Here is a 15,700-nt window from a genome sequence, read left to right as displayed (position 1 = left end):
CTGGGAGATTATGTCATGTAATAATGATAACAGTGGTAATAAAAACCCAGCCACGTTGAGTTTTCCAGGTTTCACGCACTGTGCCAAATGTTTCACATTTGCCATTTCACTCAATCCTCGTGGCCGTTTTACAACCCCCATTTTATAAATAAGAACCCTGAAGCTGCCTGGGTTTAGATAACTACTTCAGAGCCACACAAGGAGTAAGTAGTTGAGTTGGGATTTGAATATTGATTCCAAACCTTGAGCTCTTAATGACTTTGCTGTATACATTACTTCTTGCCACAGGTGGGCCAGTGACGAACGAACGTTGGGTTAAGCAGGGAGGTATTCTTGTTAGGATTATTAGTAATGCTTAGTGTATGTATGTATTTTTAATTTTAGTATTATTTTTTGAAACAGAGTATCGCTTTGTCGCTAGGCTGGAGTGCAGTGGCGCGATATCGGCTCACTGCAACCTCCGCCTCCTGGATTCAAGCGATTCTCGTGCCTCAGCCTCCCGAGTAACTGGGATTACAGGCACGCGCGACCACGCCCGACTAAATTTTGTATTTTTAGTAGAGACGGGGTTTCGCCATGTTGGCCAGGTTGGTCTTCAACTCCTGACTTCAGGCGCTCCGCCCGCCCCAGCCTCCCAAAGTGCTGGGATTACAGGCTTGAGTCACCGCGCCTGGCCTGTATTTATTTTTATATAGAGAAGGGCGCGGGAGCGGGCTCATTTTGTTGCCCAGGCTGGTCTCGAACTCCTGGGCTCAAGCGACCCTCTCCCCTCGGCCTCCCTCCCAATGTGTTGGGATCACCGGCCTGAGCCCCCTGCCCGGCCTCGCTTAACGTTTTTTAGGTGCATTCTGAACGTGAAGTGTATACACTGAATTCTCACAGCAACTGCATAGGGCATCGGTACCAGTGCCCTCACTGTACAGATGGGGAAAATGAGGCTCAGAGAGGCGAAGTAAGTAGCTTAAGTTCACACAGAGAGCAAATGGCAGGGATTCAAAGCCTAGGAGTCTGCCTGCAACCCTCTCGCCTGACCGTCCAGTCTTCAGCTCCGCGGAGCGTGGGCCCACAGCCGGGGCTCCGGCAGCCGCCTGGACGCAGCCGCGACTGGCGGCTGCACTGGGCCCCAGCGTCACGCCTCGGCCGCGCACGCGCTCTCGGGTTCCGGGCCGGAGCGCGCGGCGGGAGCGAGGACGGCGGCCGGGAGCGTGCGCGCGGTGACGTGCCGGGCGCCATGTTGGAGGGTTGGTGGTAGCGGCTTGGGGAGGTGCTCGCTCTGTCGGTCTCGCTCTCTCGCACGCTTCCCCCGGCTCCCTTCGTTTCCCCCGCCCGGTCGCCTGCGTGCCGGAGTGTGTGCGAGGGAGGGGGAGGGCGTCGGGGGGGTGGGGGGAGGCGTTCCGGTCCCCAAGAGACCCGCGGAGGGAGGCGGAGGCTGTGAGGGACTCCGGGAAGCCATGGACGTCGAGAGGCTCCAGGAGGCGCTGAAAGGTGGGGGTAGCTGCCCCCTCTCCATTCCCCCTCACCTTCTGCGGCTCGCTCTTCTCTCATTTCAGGGCGGATGGTTCCGAGGGCCGGGGCCGGGCGCGGCGTGGGGAGAGTGTTTCCCGGGCTCCCATCCCCCTCCACCTCCCCAGGGGCGGGGTGCCCTGTGGGCAGCTCCCTCCCGCCCCGCTCTGGCTTTGTGTCGGCCGCCGGCGTCTGGGCTGGGGGAGGGGAGCCGGGGAGGCTCTTGCGGGGGCCCCAGTCTTTCTCCCACCCGTTCAGGGGACGAGTCGCGGACCCGCAGATCCCTCCCTCCCAGGCATCCCTCTTTCTCCACCAGGCTACCCGCACGCTAGGCGTTGGGGTGGGAGAAAAAGTAAAAGGTTGGTGGGGGCGGGGGTAGTGGGTGGCATCGCAACTTTTAAGTTGTCTTAGGATGCCTTTTTCATGGCTTTTGAAGTCATCCTTCCGCACCCTAATTTCAAGGTGGTTGCCTTCACCGTTGTTGATTGCACGCCTTCCACGCAACAGGCTTGAGAACAGTGGCTTTCAAACTTCGAAGAGAAAGATTTCAGCGTTTTGAGAATTATTCTTTGACATAACAGAATCATTTGGGGATGGCTACTTGGGGTAGTTGGTGTTTCTTAAAAAGGCAGATTTATGGACTTAGATAACAATTTGTGGGAGTCGGGGCCTGGGGATTTTTATTTTCACTGGATTCCGGGCTTAGTATAATGCTGGTGTTCCGCCGGACCACACTTCGAGAAGCACTGCGTTAAAAATGGTTTGTGAAGTTGAGTGCCCCCTTTAGGAGGATTCTTGTTATCTGTAAAGAGGGTGACATGTTGGAAGTAGAACTTGGGAGGATTGAGGTGGTTATTTGGTTGAGAGGCCTTATGTTTTTAATTTTGTATTTAATTGATTCTTAATAAGGGAAAGGACTGGGAGGAAAGTTTGTTTTTGAGAAAACTGATAACATTTTTTTTTCTTTACCTAGATTTTGAGAAGAGGGGGAAAAAGGAAGTTTGTCCTGTCCTGGATCAGTTTCTTTGTCATGTAGCCAAGACTGGAGAAACAATGTGAGTTGAAAACATGCATTTGTCGTTATAGACCAGTGCATTATTCAGAATTGCTCAGGAAAGGGAAAAAAGTGTATTTTGGGATAATTAAATCATTCATTCTAAATTGTAGAAGTCCTGGTCATTTAAACAATTTATATATAAATTTACATTTAAAGAACGTATACACTTATTTACTCTATACATGGTCTGTAACGGATTTTAAAAACTTGTGTATGTTAAAATTTTCTTTATAGCTAGGCTTTGGCACGCTTAGAGAATGTGTTAGTCTTAACGAGCCAGAGAAAGGAAGAATGCCTATTCCATTATGACCCTTTTTGACCATAACAAATACGCTTATTCCTAGAATTTTGTGGCTTTGATTCTGTTTCAGAGTCTTGGTGGTATTGTCTCATATTGTCGTATGTCCAGCCTTTTTTTGGTCATATTTGCATATGTAGGTGTTTAAAGTGTCACTTCTATTTATCATCTTGAGGACTCTGTGATTATCTGACAAATTCCAGATGCTACAGTTTTGACCTGTAGACTTTCTAAGATAGCTAACTTGTTACATATGCTCAGCATTTTATTAAGCTCGTTTCCAAATGTTCTGAATCTGAAACTTACACTATAAAGTTAGGGCTGTGTTCAGAAGGAACATTCCAGGTCATTGTTTTGCAGTTTGTGTGGTAGACACAATCTGGCTAAGTTTATTTGTAGAGGACAGTGCATCTTTGATGACTTCTTTTTGTAGTCTTTGAGTGGGGGCTGGGGCAGCAGGAAAGGGGTAGGTTTTTATGGTTTCAATGTTAATAAGTGGGTTACCTGCCTAGTATGAGTAGCTTTCAGCAAGTATTGTATAATTTCTCTGGCTTTATTATTAGCAAGTGTTCATTTCTCACAAGATTTGCTTATGGTTGTAGTCTAGCCTTTTAACAACTAGCCTAATTTTAGAAAGAAAAAAACCTTTGCTGCCTCAATGCTTGATTTGATGGTCATGCCTGCAAGCTGAATCTCCTTAGTATTCTATTAAAATATACCAGTCATTTTGAGAACGTCACTGTGATGTGTTCAATCTTGTATTTCTATTTATTACACTAAAAAATGGGACCCTCTGGGGGGGAAGTCATTTTTACCTTCGCATTAGGGTTTCATATAGAACATCTTGATTTAGAGCGATGTAAAACTGTTAATTTGTGCTTATATAGATAAGCCTAAAAATGACCACGTGCCATCTTTCAAAAATAAATTAATCCCTAAAACATAAATGCTTAGACTGCCACTATTCCTCTTGAATTGCTAGTCGGCACAGACTTAGCCCTGTCAACAATGTCAAGCCAAATAGCATTTTACTTTTGGCTGTTTTTTGATGTACAAGATTATATCAAACTATTTGGAGATGAGTACTTAAAACCTCTTACTCAGTTTATCAGGTTTGTACACACTGCTTTCCCTTTTTGATAAAGTACATTGCCTATAAATGTATAAATAGTTGAAAGCTTCTAAAAGATAGCTTTTTAATATCCTGTCTTACTGGAACACCAAGTGGCTGGGGAAGTTATCTGATTTTTTTTGGACAGTTATTTTATCCTGGTAGAAGAGGACTTAAAATTCCCAATCCACCACCCCAGATTAGGTGTTTATATATTCACTAAGCATATTTTGTACTGAAATGATTGGTGTACTTAGATTCTTATATTCAATGGAATTTGGAAAATATTTTTTATTTTATTATGTAAATAGCCAGTGTTTATGCATTTAGCTTTAAGCTTTGATTTCTTTTTATCAACATGGCATATCTTTGATACTGACATTTGCAGAATTTCTGTTACCCATTTATGGCTAAACTAAGCTTTGTCTACTATGTGAGATTGTAAAAAGAGAATGAAAATGAAAATTTAAAGAACAGCAATTTAGACTTTTCTGATGTTTTATGATGGGTGGATTGCTTAAGATAAGCATTTCCACCGGATGTGGTGGCTCATGCCTGTATCTCAGCACTTTGGGAAACGGTGGATCCCTTGAGCTCAGGACAAAGAATTTAAAAGTTACCTGAGTGTGTTGGTACATGCCTATAGTCCCAGCCTCTCCAGAGGCTGAGGCAGAAGGATTGTTGGAACTGGGGAGGTTGAGGCTGCAGTGAGCCATGATGGTTGGTGCTACTGTACTGCAGTCTGAGTGACAGAGTGAGACTCTGTCTCAAAAAAAAATTTCATAGTTGTTTTTACTTTCACTGATGTATTATAGCAAGAAAGCATTAACAGAAGTAGTATGTGAAAGTGTCTATGGATCAAAATCAGTGACCCCCCCAGGCTACTTAGTTTTCTTTTCAAAAGACAATGATTTGACACTTGTTTTTAGCTTTAGAGAGGTTTTAGAATTGTTAAGTGTAGGCTTTTACAATGGAGGAGGTTGTAGGAAAAATTTGAAGATTTTTACTTCTTAGTCTATTAAAATTACTTGTAAACATCTGATGTAGGAAGTTAGGAAAGATGCCAAGACATACTAAATTGATGTGAAGAGGGAAACTATATGTGTATATAACTAAAATAATTAATCCCCAAGTGAATTGTTTCCTGCCACTTCAAAAAATTGTTTTTATGTTGGAAAGAATACTTTGACCTGAAAATGAGACATTTTCTGGAGCAACACTCTTCTGAAGGTAACGCAGTTTCTGACATCATGCTAAATATATAGTATGCGCTGAATAAACAGGAACATATGGTGTGTTTCAATCATGAATTTAAAGACTTGATGCGTTTCAGTCATGGATTTAAAGGTATTTGATGGGTTTGAGTTGCAATTATTATCCTTTTTGACGGTCAAGTTGTCTCCCATTTGGCCAGTGGTAGCCTTTGCCAGTTGGCTCCAGAGTCCTTTTGACATGACCTTAGTAGTCTTTGATAGTATCCTTATTCTCTGGTATAAGAATATGTTGTAAGCTCATTTCTTGCCCCAGATGTGAATCAGTTATTTCTCAAGAAGACCTGCCTTTTAGTGGGAAATGGTGTTTCAAGACTACAATCCTGATGGTAGAGATGTTTATTATTACTCAGCTACATAAAATACTAAGGCTTGCAATTCAGAATCAGGAATACAGCATTTTAAAAAGTTTTTTTTGTTGTTGTTTAGGTAAAATATGCTTATATAATTTACTGGCCAGGCGCGGTGATTCATGCCTGTAATCCCAGAACTTTGAGAGGCTGAGGCAGGTGGCCCAGGGTCACTTGAGCCCAGGAGATCGAGACCAGCCTGGGCAACATGGTGAAACCTGTCTTTACAAAAAATTAGCCTAACGTGGTGGCATGCACCTGTAGTCCCAGTTACTCCCAGCTACTTGGGAGGAGGAGGTAGGAGGATCACCTGAGCCTGCGAGGTTGAGGCTGCAGTGAGCCGTGATTGTGCCACTGCGCTCCAGTCTGGGCAACAGAGTAAGACCTTTTCTCAAACGCACACTCGCACACTTATATAATTTACCATCTTTACCATTGTTTTCTTTCTTTTCTTTCTTTTTTTTTTGAGATGGAGTCTTCGCTCTACGCCACACTGGATTGTAGTGGCGCGATCTCGGCTCACTTCAACCCCCGCCTCCCGGGTTCAAGCGATTCTCCTTCCTCAGCCTCCCAAGTAGCTGGGACTACAGGCACACACAGCTAATTTTTGTATTTTTAATAGAGACAGGGTTTCTCCATGTTGGCCAGGATGGTCTTGATCCCTTGACCTCGTGATCCACCCGCCTTGGCCTCCCAAAGTGCTGGGATTACAGGCATGAGCCACCGCCCCTGGCCCCATCTTTACCATTTTAAGTATACAGTTTGGTGGTAATAAATACATGTATATTCTTTTTTCCCCCCTTTTATCTTTCCTGTTCCTTGCTCAGTCTCTAGTAATCACCAGTCTTTAGACTCTTACCTTTGTGAGATCCACTGTTGTAGCTCCCACATATGTGAAAACGTGATGTTTGTCTTTCTGTGCTTGACTTGACTTCACTTGACATAATGGCCTACAGTTCCATCCATGTTGTTGCAAATGACAGGATCTAATTCTTTTTTATTGCTGAATAATATACCACATTTTCTTATCCATTGGTGGGAACTCATGTTGGTTCCTTGTTTTAAAAAGTATTTTTGAGGCAAGGTCTTGCTGTTGCGCAGGCTTTAGTGCGGCAACTCAGTCATAGCTCACTGCAACCTCAAACTCCTAGGCTCAAGGGATCCTCTTGCCTCAGCCTCCTGAATAGCTAGGACTTACAGATAGGGTAAATGCCACGATGCCTGGCTAATTTATAAATTTTTTTTGTAGAGACAAGATCTTGCTGTGTTGCCTAGGCTGATCTCCAACTCCTGGCCTCAAGCAATCCTCCCAAAGTGCAAAGATTACAAGGCATGAGCCATTTCACTGAGCTGGTTTCATATTTTGGCTGTTGCAAATAGTGCTGCAGTAAACATGGGAGTGCATAGGGCTTTTTCTTTCTTTTTTTTTTTTTGAGACGGAGTCTCGCTCTGTCACCCAGGCTGGAGTGCACTGGCACAGTCTTGGCTCACTACAACCTCCGCCTCCTGGGTTCAAGCGATTTTCCTGCCTCAGCCTCCTGAGTAGCTGGGATTACAGGCATGCGCCACCATGCCTGGCTAATGTTTTTTGTATTTTTAGTAGAGATGGGGTTTCACTGTGTTAGCCAGGATGGCCTCGATCTCCTGACCTCGTGATCCATCCACCTTGGCCTCCCAAAGTGCTGGGATTACAGTTGTGAACCACTGCGCCCAGCCCAGGGACTTTATAACTTTTTGTGTACCAAAAATCCTGGTTCTCTCAAGAACACAGGCAGGGTGTGATAGAATCAGGATGTCTTGTAATTACTGACTGTAACCAACATTACACATCAGAAAGTCTAAAATAATAATGCAAATATTACTGCCACCAATATAATTACTAGGAATGTTAAAATTTTTTTTACATATTCTGTATTTCTAGCCCCCATTTAAAAGTTTTTCTGTCTGAATTGTCTGAGCATATTGCTGTTACGTAACTTTCCCTTTTGTTTTTTTTTTTTTTTTTGAGACAGAGTCTCACTCTGTTACCCAGGCTGGAGTGCCGTGGTGCCATCACAGCTCACTGCGACCTCTGCCTCTTGGGTTCAAGTGATTCTTGTGCCTCAGCCTCCTGAGTAGCTGGGGTTACTGGCATGTGCCACTATTGCCTGGCTAATTTTTGTGTTTTTAGTAGAGACGGGGTTTCGCCATGTTGACCAGGCTGTTCTCGAACTCCTGGCCTCGAGTGATCCTCCCCCTGCCTTTGCCTCCAGAGATGCTGGAATTACGGGCATAGTCACTGCCCTGGCCGACTTTCCCTTTCAACTGTCAATCTTAGTTTTATAGTAGGTATATATATCTCATGCCTACAGCGAGTCCTTATGTCATTGTCATTGTATTGTCTCTGTCTCTAGTCAGTTTGTTTGTCTGAATGAAGCTTATTCTTTAATAGATTATTGAAAAGGGGCTAATTGAAACAATATTTCTGGAGTTTTTTTTTTTTTTTTTTTTTTTTTTTTTCCGAGACAGAGTCTTGCTCTGTTGCCCAGGCTGGAATGCAATGGCGCGATCTTGACTCACTGCAACCTCCACCTCCTGGGTTCAAGCGATTTTTCTGCCACAGCCTCCTGAGTATCTGGGATTACAGGTGCATGCCACCACGCCCCGCTACTTTTTTGTATTTTCAGTTGAGACGGGGTTTCGCTATGTTGGCTGGGCTGGTCTCGAATGCCTGACCTCAGGTGATCTGCCTGCCTTGGCCTCCCAAAGTGCTGGGATTACAGGCACGAGCCAGTGTGCCTGGCCTAACTTTTGTATTTTTAGTAGAGATGGGGTTTCATCATGTTGGCCAAGTTGGTTTCGATTTCCTGACTTCAAGTGATCTGCCCGTCTCGGCCTCCCAAAGTGCTGGGATTACAGGCCTGAGCCACCGCGCCCGGCCTGGAGTTCTTATACATGTCTTGTATGTTGTCTTTGCCTTTTATTTTTATTTTTTTATTTGCCCCCCTTTTTATTTCCCCTTTTGGTTGAGCATGGGGTTTTGCTATATTGCCCAGGCAGGTCTCAAACTCCTGGGCTCAGGCTGTCCTCCCACCTGTGCCTCCCTAAGAGCTGGAATTACAGGCATGAGCCACCGTGCCTGGCATATGCCCTTCAATCTTGAAGGTCACTTTGGCTGGAAATAAAATCTTTGGTTCAAACATTTTCTATCCTTGAGTGTCTTAAGTTTGTTAATTCTATTGTTTCCCCCAATAAAACTGTTAAAATCTATTTATTTTTGAGACAGTCTTGCTCTTTTGCCCCGGTTGGAGTGCAGTGATGCAATCTTAGTTCACTGTAAACTCTGTCTTCCCACCTCAGCCTTCCCAGTAGCTGGGACTACAGGCACATGCCACCACACCTGGCTAATTTTTGTGTTTTCTGTAGAGATGGGGTTTCACCGTGTTTTTAGGCTGGTCTCCTCAGCTTGAACTCTGGAGCTCAAGTGATCTGCCCACTTTGTTGGCCTCTTAAAGTGCAGGGATTACAGAGGTGTCACCGTGCCTGGCCAGCTGTTAACATCTGATGATAATTTTTTTTACCTTGTAAACTGCCCACTCTTTTTGTCTACCTTCCTGAAAGATTTTTTTCTGTAAAATACAGTGGTGTGTGTGTGTGTTTTGAGTTGGAGTCTTGCTCTGTTGCCCAAGCTGGAGTGCAGTGGCGCCATCTCAGCTCATGGCAATCTCTGCCTCCCAGTAGCTGGGATTACAGGTGCCCACCACTATACCTGGCTAATTTTTGTATTTTTAGTAGAGACAGAGTTTCACCATATTGGCCAGGCTGGTCTCAGACTCTTGACCTCGTGATCTCCCTGCCTTCGCCTCCCAAAGTGTTGGGATTACACGTGTGAGCCACTGCGCCTGGCCAAAATACAGTGGTTTTTCTAGACTAGATCTTTAAAAGCATTTTGAAAATCAGTGTTAGATGTTTTGGAGTCATCGTACTCAGGTATATGGTGTGGTCTTTTTTTTTTTTAATCCACTTATCTACACACTGGTGGTGTAGTCTTTCAGTGTGAATTTTTAAATTTTTAAAAAGTATTAAATATTTCAAGAAAACGATTGAGTTGTTTTTGGTTTTTTTGTTGGGGAGGGGAGGGAGACTATATTGCTGCTTCTTTGCATATCTTCAGTACTTATTATTTTGTCTTGAATTCTTCTTTTGAATCCTTTTTTAAAAAGTAGTGTTACTGGCCGGGTGCGGTGGCTCACGCCTGTAATCCCAGCAGTTTGGGAGGCTGAGGCGGGCAGATCATCTGAGGTCGGGAGTTCAAGACCAGCCTGAGCAACATGGAGAAACTCCATCTCTACTAAAAAATACAAAATTTGCCAGCTGTGGTGCATGCTTGTAATCCCAGCTACTGGGGAGAATCGCCTGATCTCGGGAGGCAGAGGTTGCAGTGAGCCTAGCTCATGTTGTTACACTCCAGCCTGGGCTCCAAGAGTGAAACTCTGTCTCAAAAAAAAAAAAAAAAGGAAAAAAAAGAAAAGCAGTGTTATTGAGGTATAATTGACATACAATACACTGTATTTATTCAAAATGTACAGGTTGCTAAGTTTTAATATCTACATTCAGGAAACTATCACAACAATCAAGATTGTGAACATGTTCATTCATTACTCCCAGAAGTTTGCTCATGCCCCATTGTAATCTTCCCTCCAAGCAACTATGTGTGCTTCCTTCCCTCCAAGCAACTTTTTGTTAATGTAGATTAGTTTGTGAGTTCTAGAATTTTATGTAAATGGAACCATACAATATGTATTCTTTTTTTTTTTTTTTTTTTTTTTTTTGAGACGGAGTCTCGCTCTGTCGCCCAGGCTGGAGTGCAGTGGCGCAGTCTCGGCTCACTGCAAGCTCCGCCTCCCGGGTTCACGCCATTCTCCTGCCTCAGCCTCTCCGAGTAGCTGGGACTACAGGCGCCCGCCACCACGCCCAGCTAGTTTTTTGTATTTTTAGTAGAGACGGGGTTTCACTGTGGTCTCGATCTCCTGACCTCGTGATCCGCCCGCCTCGGCCTCCCAAAGTGCTGGGATTACAAGCGTGAGCCACCGCGCCCGGCCTCATACAATATGTATTCTTTGGCTTCTTCTGTTCAACATAGTTTGTATTTCTTTTTATTTCTGAGTAGATGCATCATATGAATATGCCACAATTTTTTTTTTTTTTTTTTTTTTTTTTTGAGATGGAGTCTCGCCCTGTTGCCCAGGCTGGAATACAGTGGTGTGATCTCGGCTCACTGCAGCCTCCGCCTCCAGGTTCAAGCTATTCCATTGTCTCAGTCTCCCTGGTAGCTGGGACCACAGGCGCCGCGTGCCACCATGCCTGGCTAGTTTTTGTTATTTTTAGTAGAGACGGGGTTTCACCGCATGGGCCAGGCTGACTCCTGACCTCGTAATCATCTGCCTTGGCCTCCCAAAGTGCTGGGATTACAGGCGTGAGCCAACACACTCTGCCCAGAGTAGCTTTTCTAACTACGTGGAGCACTCTCGTTGCTTTTGTGAAGTGTTTTAAGAACATGGCAGTTTGCATTCTGAAATTCCGGGCTGTGTTTGCCACTCCTGCTTTTTTTTTGAACCTTGTCTTCATTTATGTTGACTCCTCCTCCTCCTCACTGGGGGCTTACCTCTTGATTGGAGCACTGTTGGGTCACTTTCAAGAGCTCAAGTGAGCAAGACCTGCTTCGTCTTTTCGAACTCAGAGCAGTCTATTCACTCACTGCTAGAGTTGGCAAAATCCATCTCAGTTTCAGCTGCTGTTCTCATATTGGTCTGCAGTGATTTCCAGTGAATACTTGTTGGCATAATTCTCCTGTTCCTAGGCCTTTGAGATACACCTTGACTTCTCTCTGTCACAGATCCCAGTAATGTTGAGGTCATGTGACCATCAGTTTTTCCTCATCCACTTTTTGGGGTCTGTGGGAATACTGTGTCAGCTAGTTTTGTTGTAAATATGGTCCACTGGTTTTTGGTTCTGCTCTCTAATTTGGTTGGCCATAAGGTTTTAGAGAGATGAAAAACTGTAGCACCACTGCCATCTTAGAATTCTGCTTTTTAGGAAAACTTTTACATCCCTGTTAAGTCACTTCCCTCATTTATAAAATGGGATAATAATAGTACCTTGAATTGTGGGCAGGCAATACATAGGAAATTCAGCACAGTGCTTGGTATGCAGAGTAAATGCTCGATAAATAATACTTGTTGTTATGTTGTTGATAATGCGTATTTTGATTCTCTTTTTTCCCCCCTCTACAGTTTGAAGTTCTTTGTGTTCAGGTATTTTGACATAACAGTAAGAAAATAAAAGGTTGTTTAAAAGTAGTTATCGACAACTAAGACCCCCATTATAAAGAAATTGTCTTTAAGCCCCTGAGGCTGTTAGATCCTTTTGTGGGGTTTCTTTTATCTTTTTCTTTTCTTTCTTCTTTTTTTTTTTTTTTTGTGAGACAGAGTCTCACTCTGTCACCCAGGCTGGAGTGCAGTGGTATCTTGGCTCATTTGAACCTCTGGCTCCCGGGTTCAAGCGATTCTCTTGCCCCAGCCTCCCAAGTAGCTGGAACTACAGGTGCGCACCACCACGCCGTTAATTTTTGTATTTTTAGTAGAGATGGGGTTTCACCATGTTGGCCCGGCTGGTCTCGAACTCCTGACCTCAAGTGATCGACCCGCCTGACGTCAAGTGATCGACCTGCCTCGGCCTCCCGAAGTGCTGGGGTAACAGGTGTGAGCCAGCGCACCCGGTCTCTGTGGGGTTTCTTAAGAGGGAGTTTTGTTTTATTTTGTCTAACATAGTATTTCTCGAACACTTTGAAAATTGTTTCTAAAATGTCAGCCAAATACTACCTTTATGAATTTTTCCACGTTCTTGTAACATCTGTACAATTACTTCTTTAATGCTTTTCTTCAGGTCAGCTGAGTTTTTTTTCCTCAAAATTTTTAAGTGGAAAGAATATTACAGATAAAGGTCAAGCCCTCAACCCCTGTCCCCTGCCCCCCTTCCCATAACCACTGTGTTAATTTTTTTCCCTTAATGTTGCTTTGGGAAATAAGATCTGAAGCCATTGCCTTGGTATGGTGGTTATGTTTTCTGAGTCACTTTACAATCTATAAATACTAAAATTACTAAAATACGAATTATCCACGTGTCACCTAAAGTCCTCTCATGTGCTATCATCACAATGGTACACAGAGGAAGCACAATAGATTTTCAGTAAATATTAGTTGAATAGATGCCCTTTATTAAGGTATGAACATGAACAAAATTATAGTTTTTTTCATCACATCATGTAAACCTGAGTGGTACACTGGAAGTTAGGCACGCCAACTTTCTGAGTAGAGTTAATTTTTCTTTTCTTCATTATTTTAGGTGCCCAAATAAGCTCATGTTTTCCATGGTCGGTTTAGTTTTTAGTAGTCGTTGGCTAGTTTCCTAATTGCGTATGAATTAGCATGTGGTGATGGTAGAATAATGTCATGTCTTGGAGAGAACATTGCTTGAGTTCCAAACTTAGCTTTTCTACTTCTTGGTGAGACTTTGGACAAATTATTTGTGAGCTTGTTTCCTCACTTAAAAAAAATGGGGTTTGTACCTTTAGTTGTTTCAGCTGTTTCAGGACTTGAATAATAAAGTATATAGCTATAGATATGAAAACTTGGGGGACAGTAAAAATTATCTGTATGCTGGGCATAAATAGAATGAATATGGCTCAAGAAACAAGTCTAAAGTACTTAATCTTGTGGAGTGAACTCTGATTGGACAGTCAGGAGAGCACAAAACAGATTTAGGTTTGAATTCTGAATTTCATCACGTAGTTACTATATGACCAAGGCTGACTTCTCTCCCTTAATTTCCAGGTGTGTAAATATAGGTAATAAAGTGGGTCTATTTAAAGGGATGTTGTGAGGATTAAATGAGTTTATATTTATAAGGTGCTTAATGCAGCGACAGGCACATAGTGAGTGTCCCGTAAGTGGGAGTTACTGTAACTAATTATTCTACTTTTAGTGAGTTTCATCACTGAAGTTACTATTGGTCACAGTTTCCTCAGCTACTGAATGAGAGGCTTGTAACAGATGATCTCCAAGTTTCCTTCCAGCTTGAAAGCTTAGAGGAATCTCTGTGCTGCAGCACTATTTGTCTGGGGGTGGTATTGTAGCAGTAGCGACTAGGAGTGGGGAATGGGGCATGGTGATAGTGCTTAGTGTTAAAGTGTCTGATAATAATGTGAGATGTTTATTAACTGTTAGGGAGTAATTAATAATTGGTGAATGGTGTGGAGACCTTAAAAAGTTGAGAAGCAATTGTCTATATTGCATGAGAAAGAGCAGTCACCACTACTACTAAACTCTAAAGTCACAAAGAGGTTCTCAAAATACGTTAGTTTTAACTGTATGCACATGTGTATCTATATCTACAGATCCACTTTGTGTCTGCCAGTGAGTGTATGGGTTCATAATGTTTATGGACTATTACTGCATATGACATTACTGGACACCTGTCAAAAACTTCATGTTGCTTCAAAACATCATTAGTAAGCTTCAGATCTCATTAGTAAGAAGAGACGGAATTTATAGTCCACAGAATCCCATGCTTTCTCTCTGCTTGTAGACTGAAGGTCTTTTCCCTTTTTGATGTAGAAGTTTATTATTCAGGATCCATAGCAAAAAACTGAATCGCTGACTAGAACATAACAGTGTAGATAATTGAGGAGAGTGTTTACTGTTTAATTACATGTGCCTATGGAAAACATTATATGTTGAGAAATGTATTTTAGATCTTCATTTTCACCAGCTCTCTGATGTGTTCGTTTGCTTGTCTTCTCTCTGGCTTCACCCAATAGCAGTCCTGTTGATGTGTCAGGCTGCCCAGGTTTTGCATTGCTTGTAATACATGTGTGTGGAAATCTACTTGTAACCACTTGCACATTCCATCCCTATCGGATACCTTGGGTAACCTATTACCTGAAAATTAAATATTTTTGAGAACTCACACCATTGACTATAAAGTGAATAATAGCTAATTTAAGTCTCAAATTAGTAATGATATAAAATAATAGTAATAATGCCCTTAGTGGTTTTTTAAAAAAATGTGGCATGGAAGTAGGGCTTTTTTGTTATCACTTACCATTTAATGCAAAAAAATAAAAAACTTTTTTGTTTTGTTTTTTTGAGACAAGGTCTTGCTGTGTCATCCAGGCTGGAGTACAGTGGTGCCATCAAAGCCCACTGCAGCCTCGACCTCCCGGGCTTAAATGATCCTCCTGCCTCAGCCCCCGCCCCCAGTAGCTGCCAGAGGCATGTGCCACCATGCCTGGCTAGAAAAATAAAAAGCTTTATTGAGAGGCTCTGTAGAGTGAAGAGCCATTTGGAGCTGTAAGTGTCATAGTATCTCTGTTGTCTCTATGCTTGTAATCTGTTTGACCGTTGCTTAGAAGACAGTCATGGTTAAAACTCTACTTCTTTCATTATAATTTACTTACCTCTCTCTCTCTCTTTTTTTTTTTTTTAAGACAGAGTCTCACTCTGTCTCCCAGGCTGGAGTGCAGTGGCGCAATGTCAGCTCACTGCAGCCTCTTCCTCCCGGTTTCGAGCGATTCTTTTGCCTCAGCCTCCTAAGTAGTTGGGATTACAGGCGCCCACCACCACACCTGGCTAATTTTTGTATTTTTATTAGAGATAGGGTTTCACCATGTTGGCCAGGCTGGTCTTGAACTCCTGACCTCAGGTGATCCACCTGCCTCGGCCTCCCAGAGTGCTGGGATTACAGGCGTGAGGCACCGGGCCCAGCCTTTTATTCCTAAATGGCAAATATTTAATGAACATTTATTTTGTGTCAGACATTATCAGATATTTCATATGCATAACCTGATTTAGTCTTTACAGCTACTATCTGAAGTAGGTCATTCTCTTTTTTAAAAATGGGGCTGTTGAGTCTTAGCAGGCTTAAATAATTTGTCCAAGGTTGTACAGCTGATAAGCAATGGAACTGGGTTTTATACTCAGGCATTCTGGCTCCAAATCCTCTTGTAATTTGCATTTTATTAACATGTACCACTTGCCCCTTGTTCAGTTGTCTTACATCCTCCTCTACTGT

General features: G+C 43.2%; 1 protein-coding gene across 3 annotated transcripts in view; it reads left to right on the top strand.

The window, feature by feature from the left end:
* The first annotated feature begins 1,174 nt into the window (after nucleotides 1-1,174).
* Nucleotides 1,175-15,700, top strand: part of PPP4R2 (protein phosphatase 4 regulatory subunit 2) — a 77,353-nt gene continuing 62,827 nt past the window's right edge. The window contains exons 1-2 of one of the 3 annotated variants that reach the window (XM_055260460.2): nucleotides 1,175-1,485; nucleotides 2,477-2,558. In XM_055260460.2, the coding sequence (XP_055116435.1) occupies nucleotides 1,452-1,485; nucleotides 2,477-2,558 (116 nt within the window). In that variant the 5' untranslated portion in view covers nucleotides 1,175-1,451. Of the gene's footprint in view, nucleotides 1,486-2,244; nucleotides 2,264-2,476; nucleotides 2,559-15,700 lie in introns of those variants that run through there. The other 2 variants (XM_055260459.2, XM_055260457.2) reach the window with 2 other exon arrangements.

The sequence above is a fragment of the Symphalangus syndactylus genome, chromosome 21 (genome assembly GCF_028878055.3).
Source record: "Symphalangus syndactylus isolate Jambi chromosome 21, NHGRI_mSymSyn1-v2.1_pri, whole genome shotgun sequence".
NCBI lineage: Eukaryota > Metazoa > Chordata > Mammalia > Primates > Hylobatidae > Symphalangus > Symphalangus syndactylus.
Note: the sequence above shows the minus strand (reverse complement) of the source record. Positions and strands in the feature narration are given on the sequence as shown.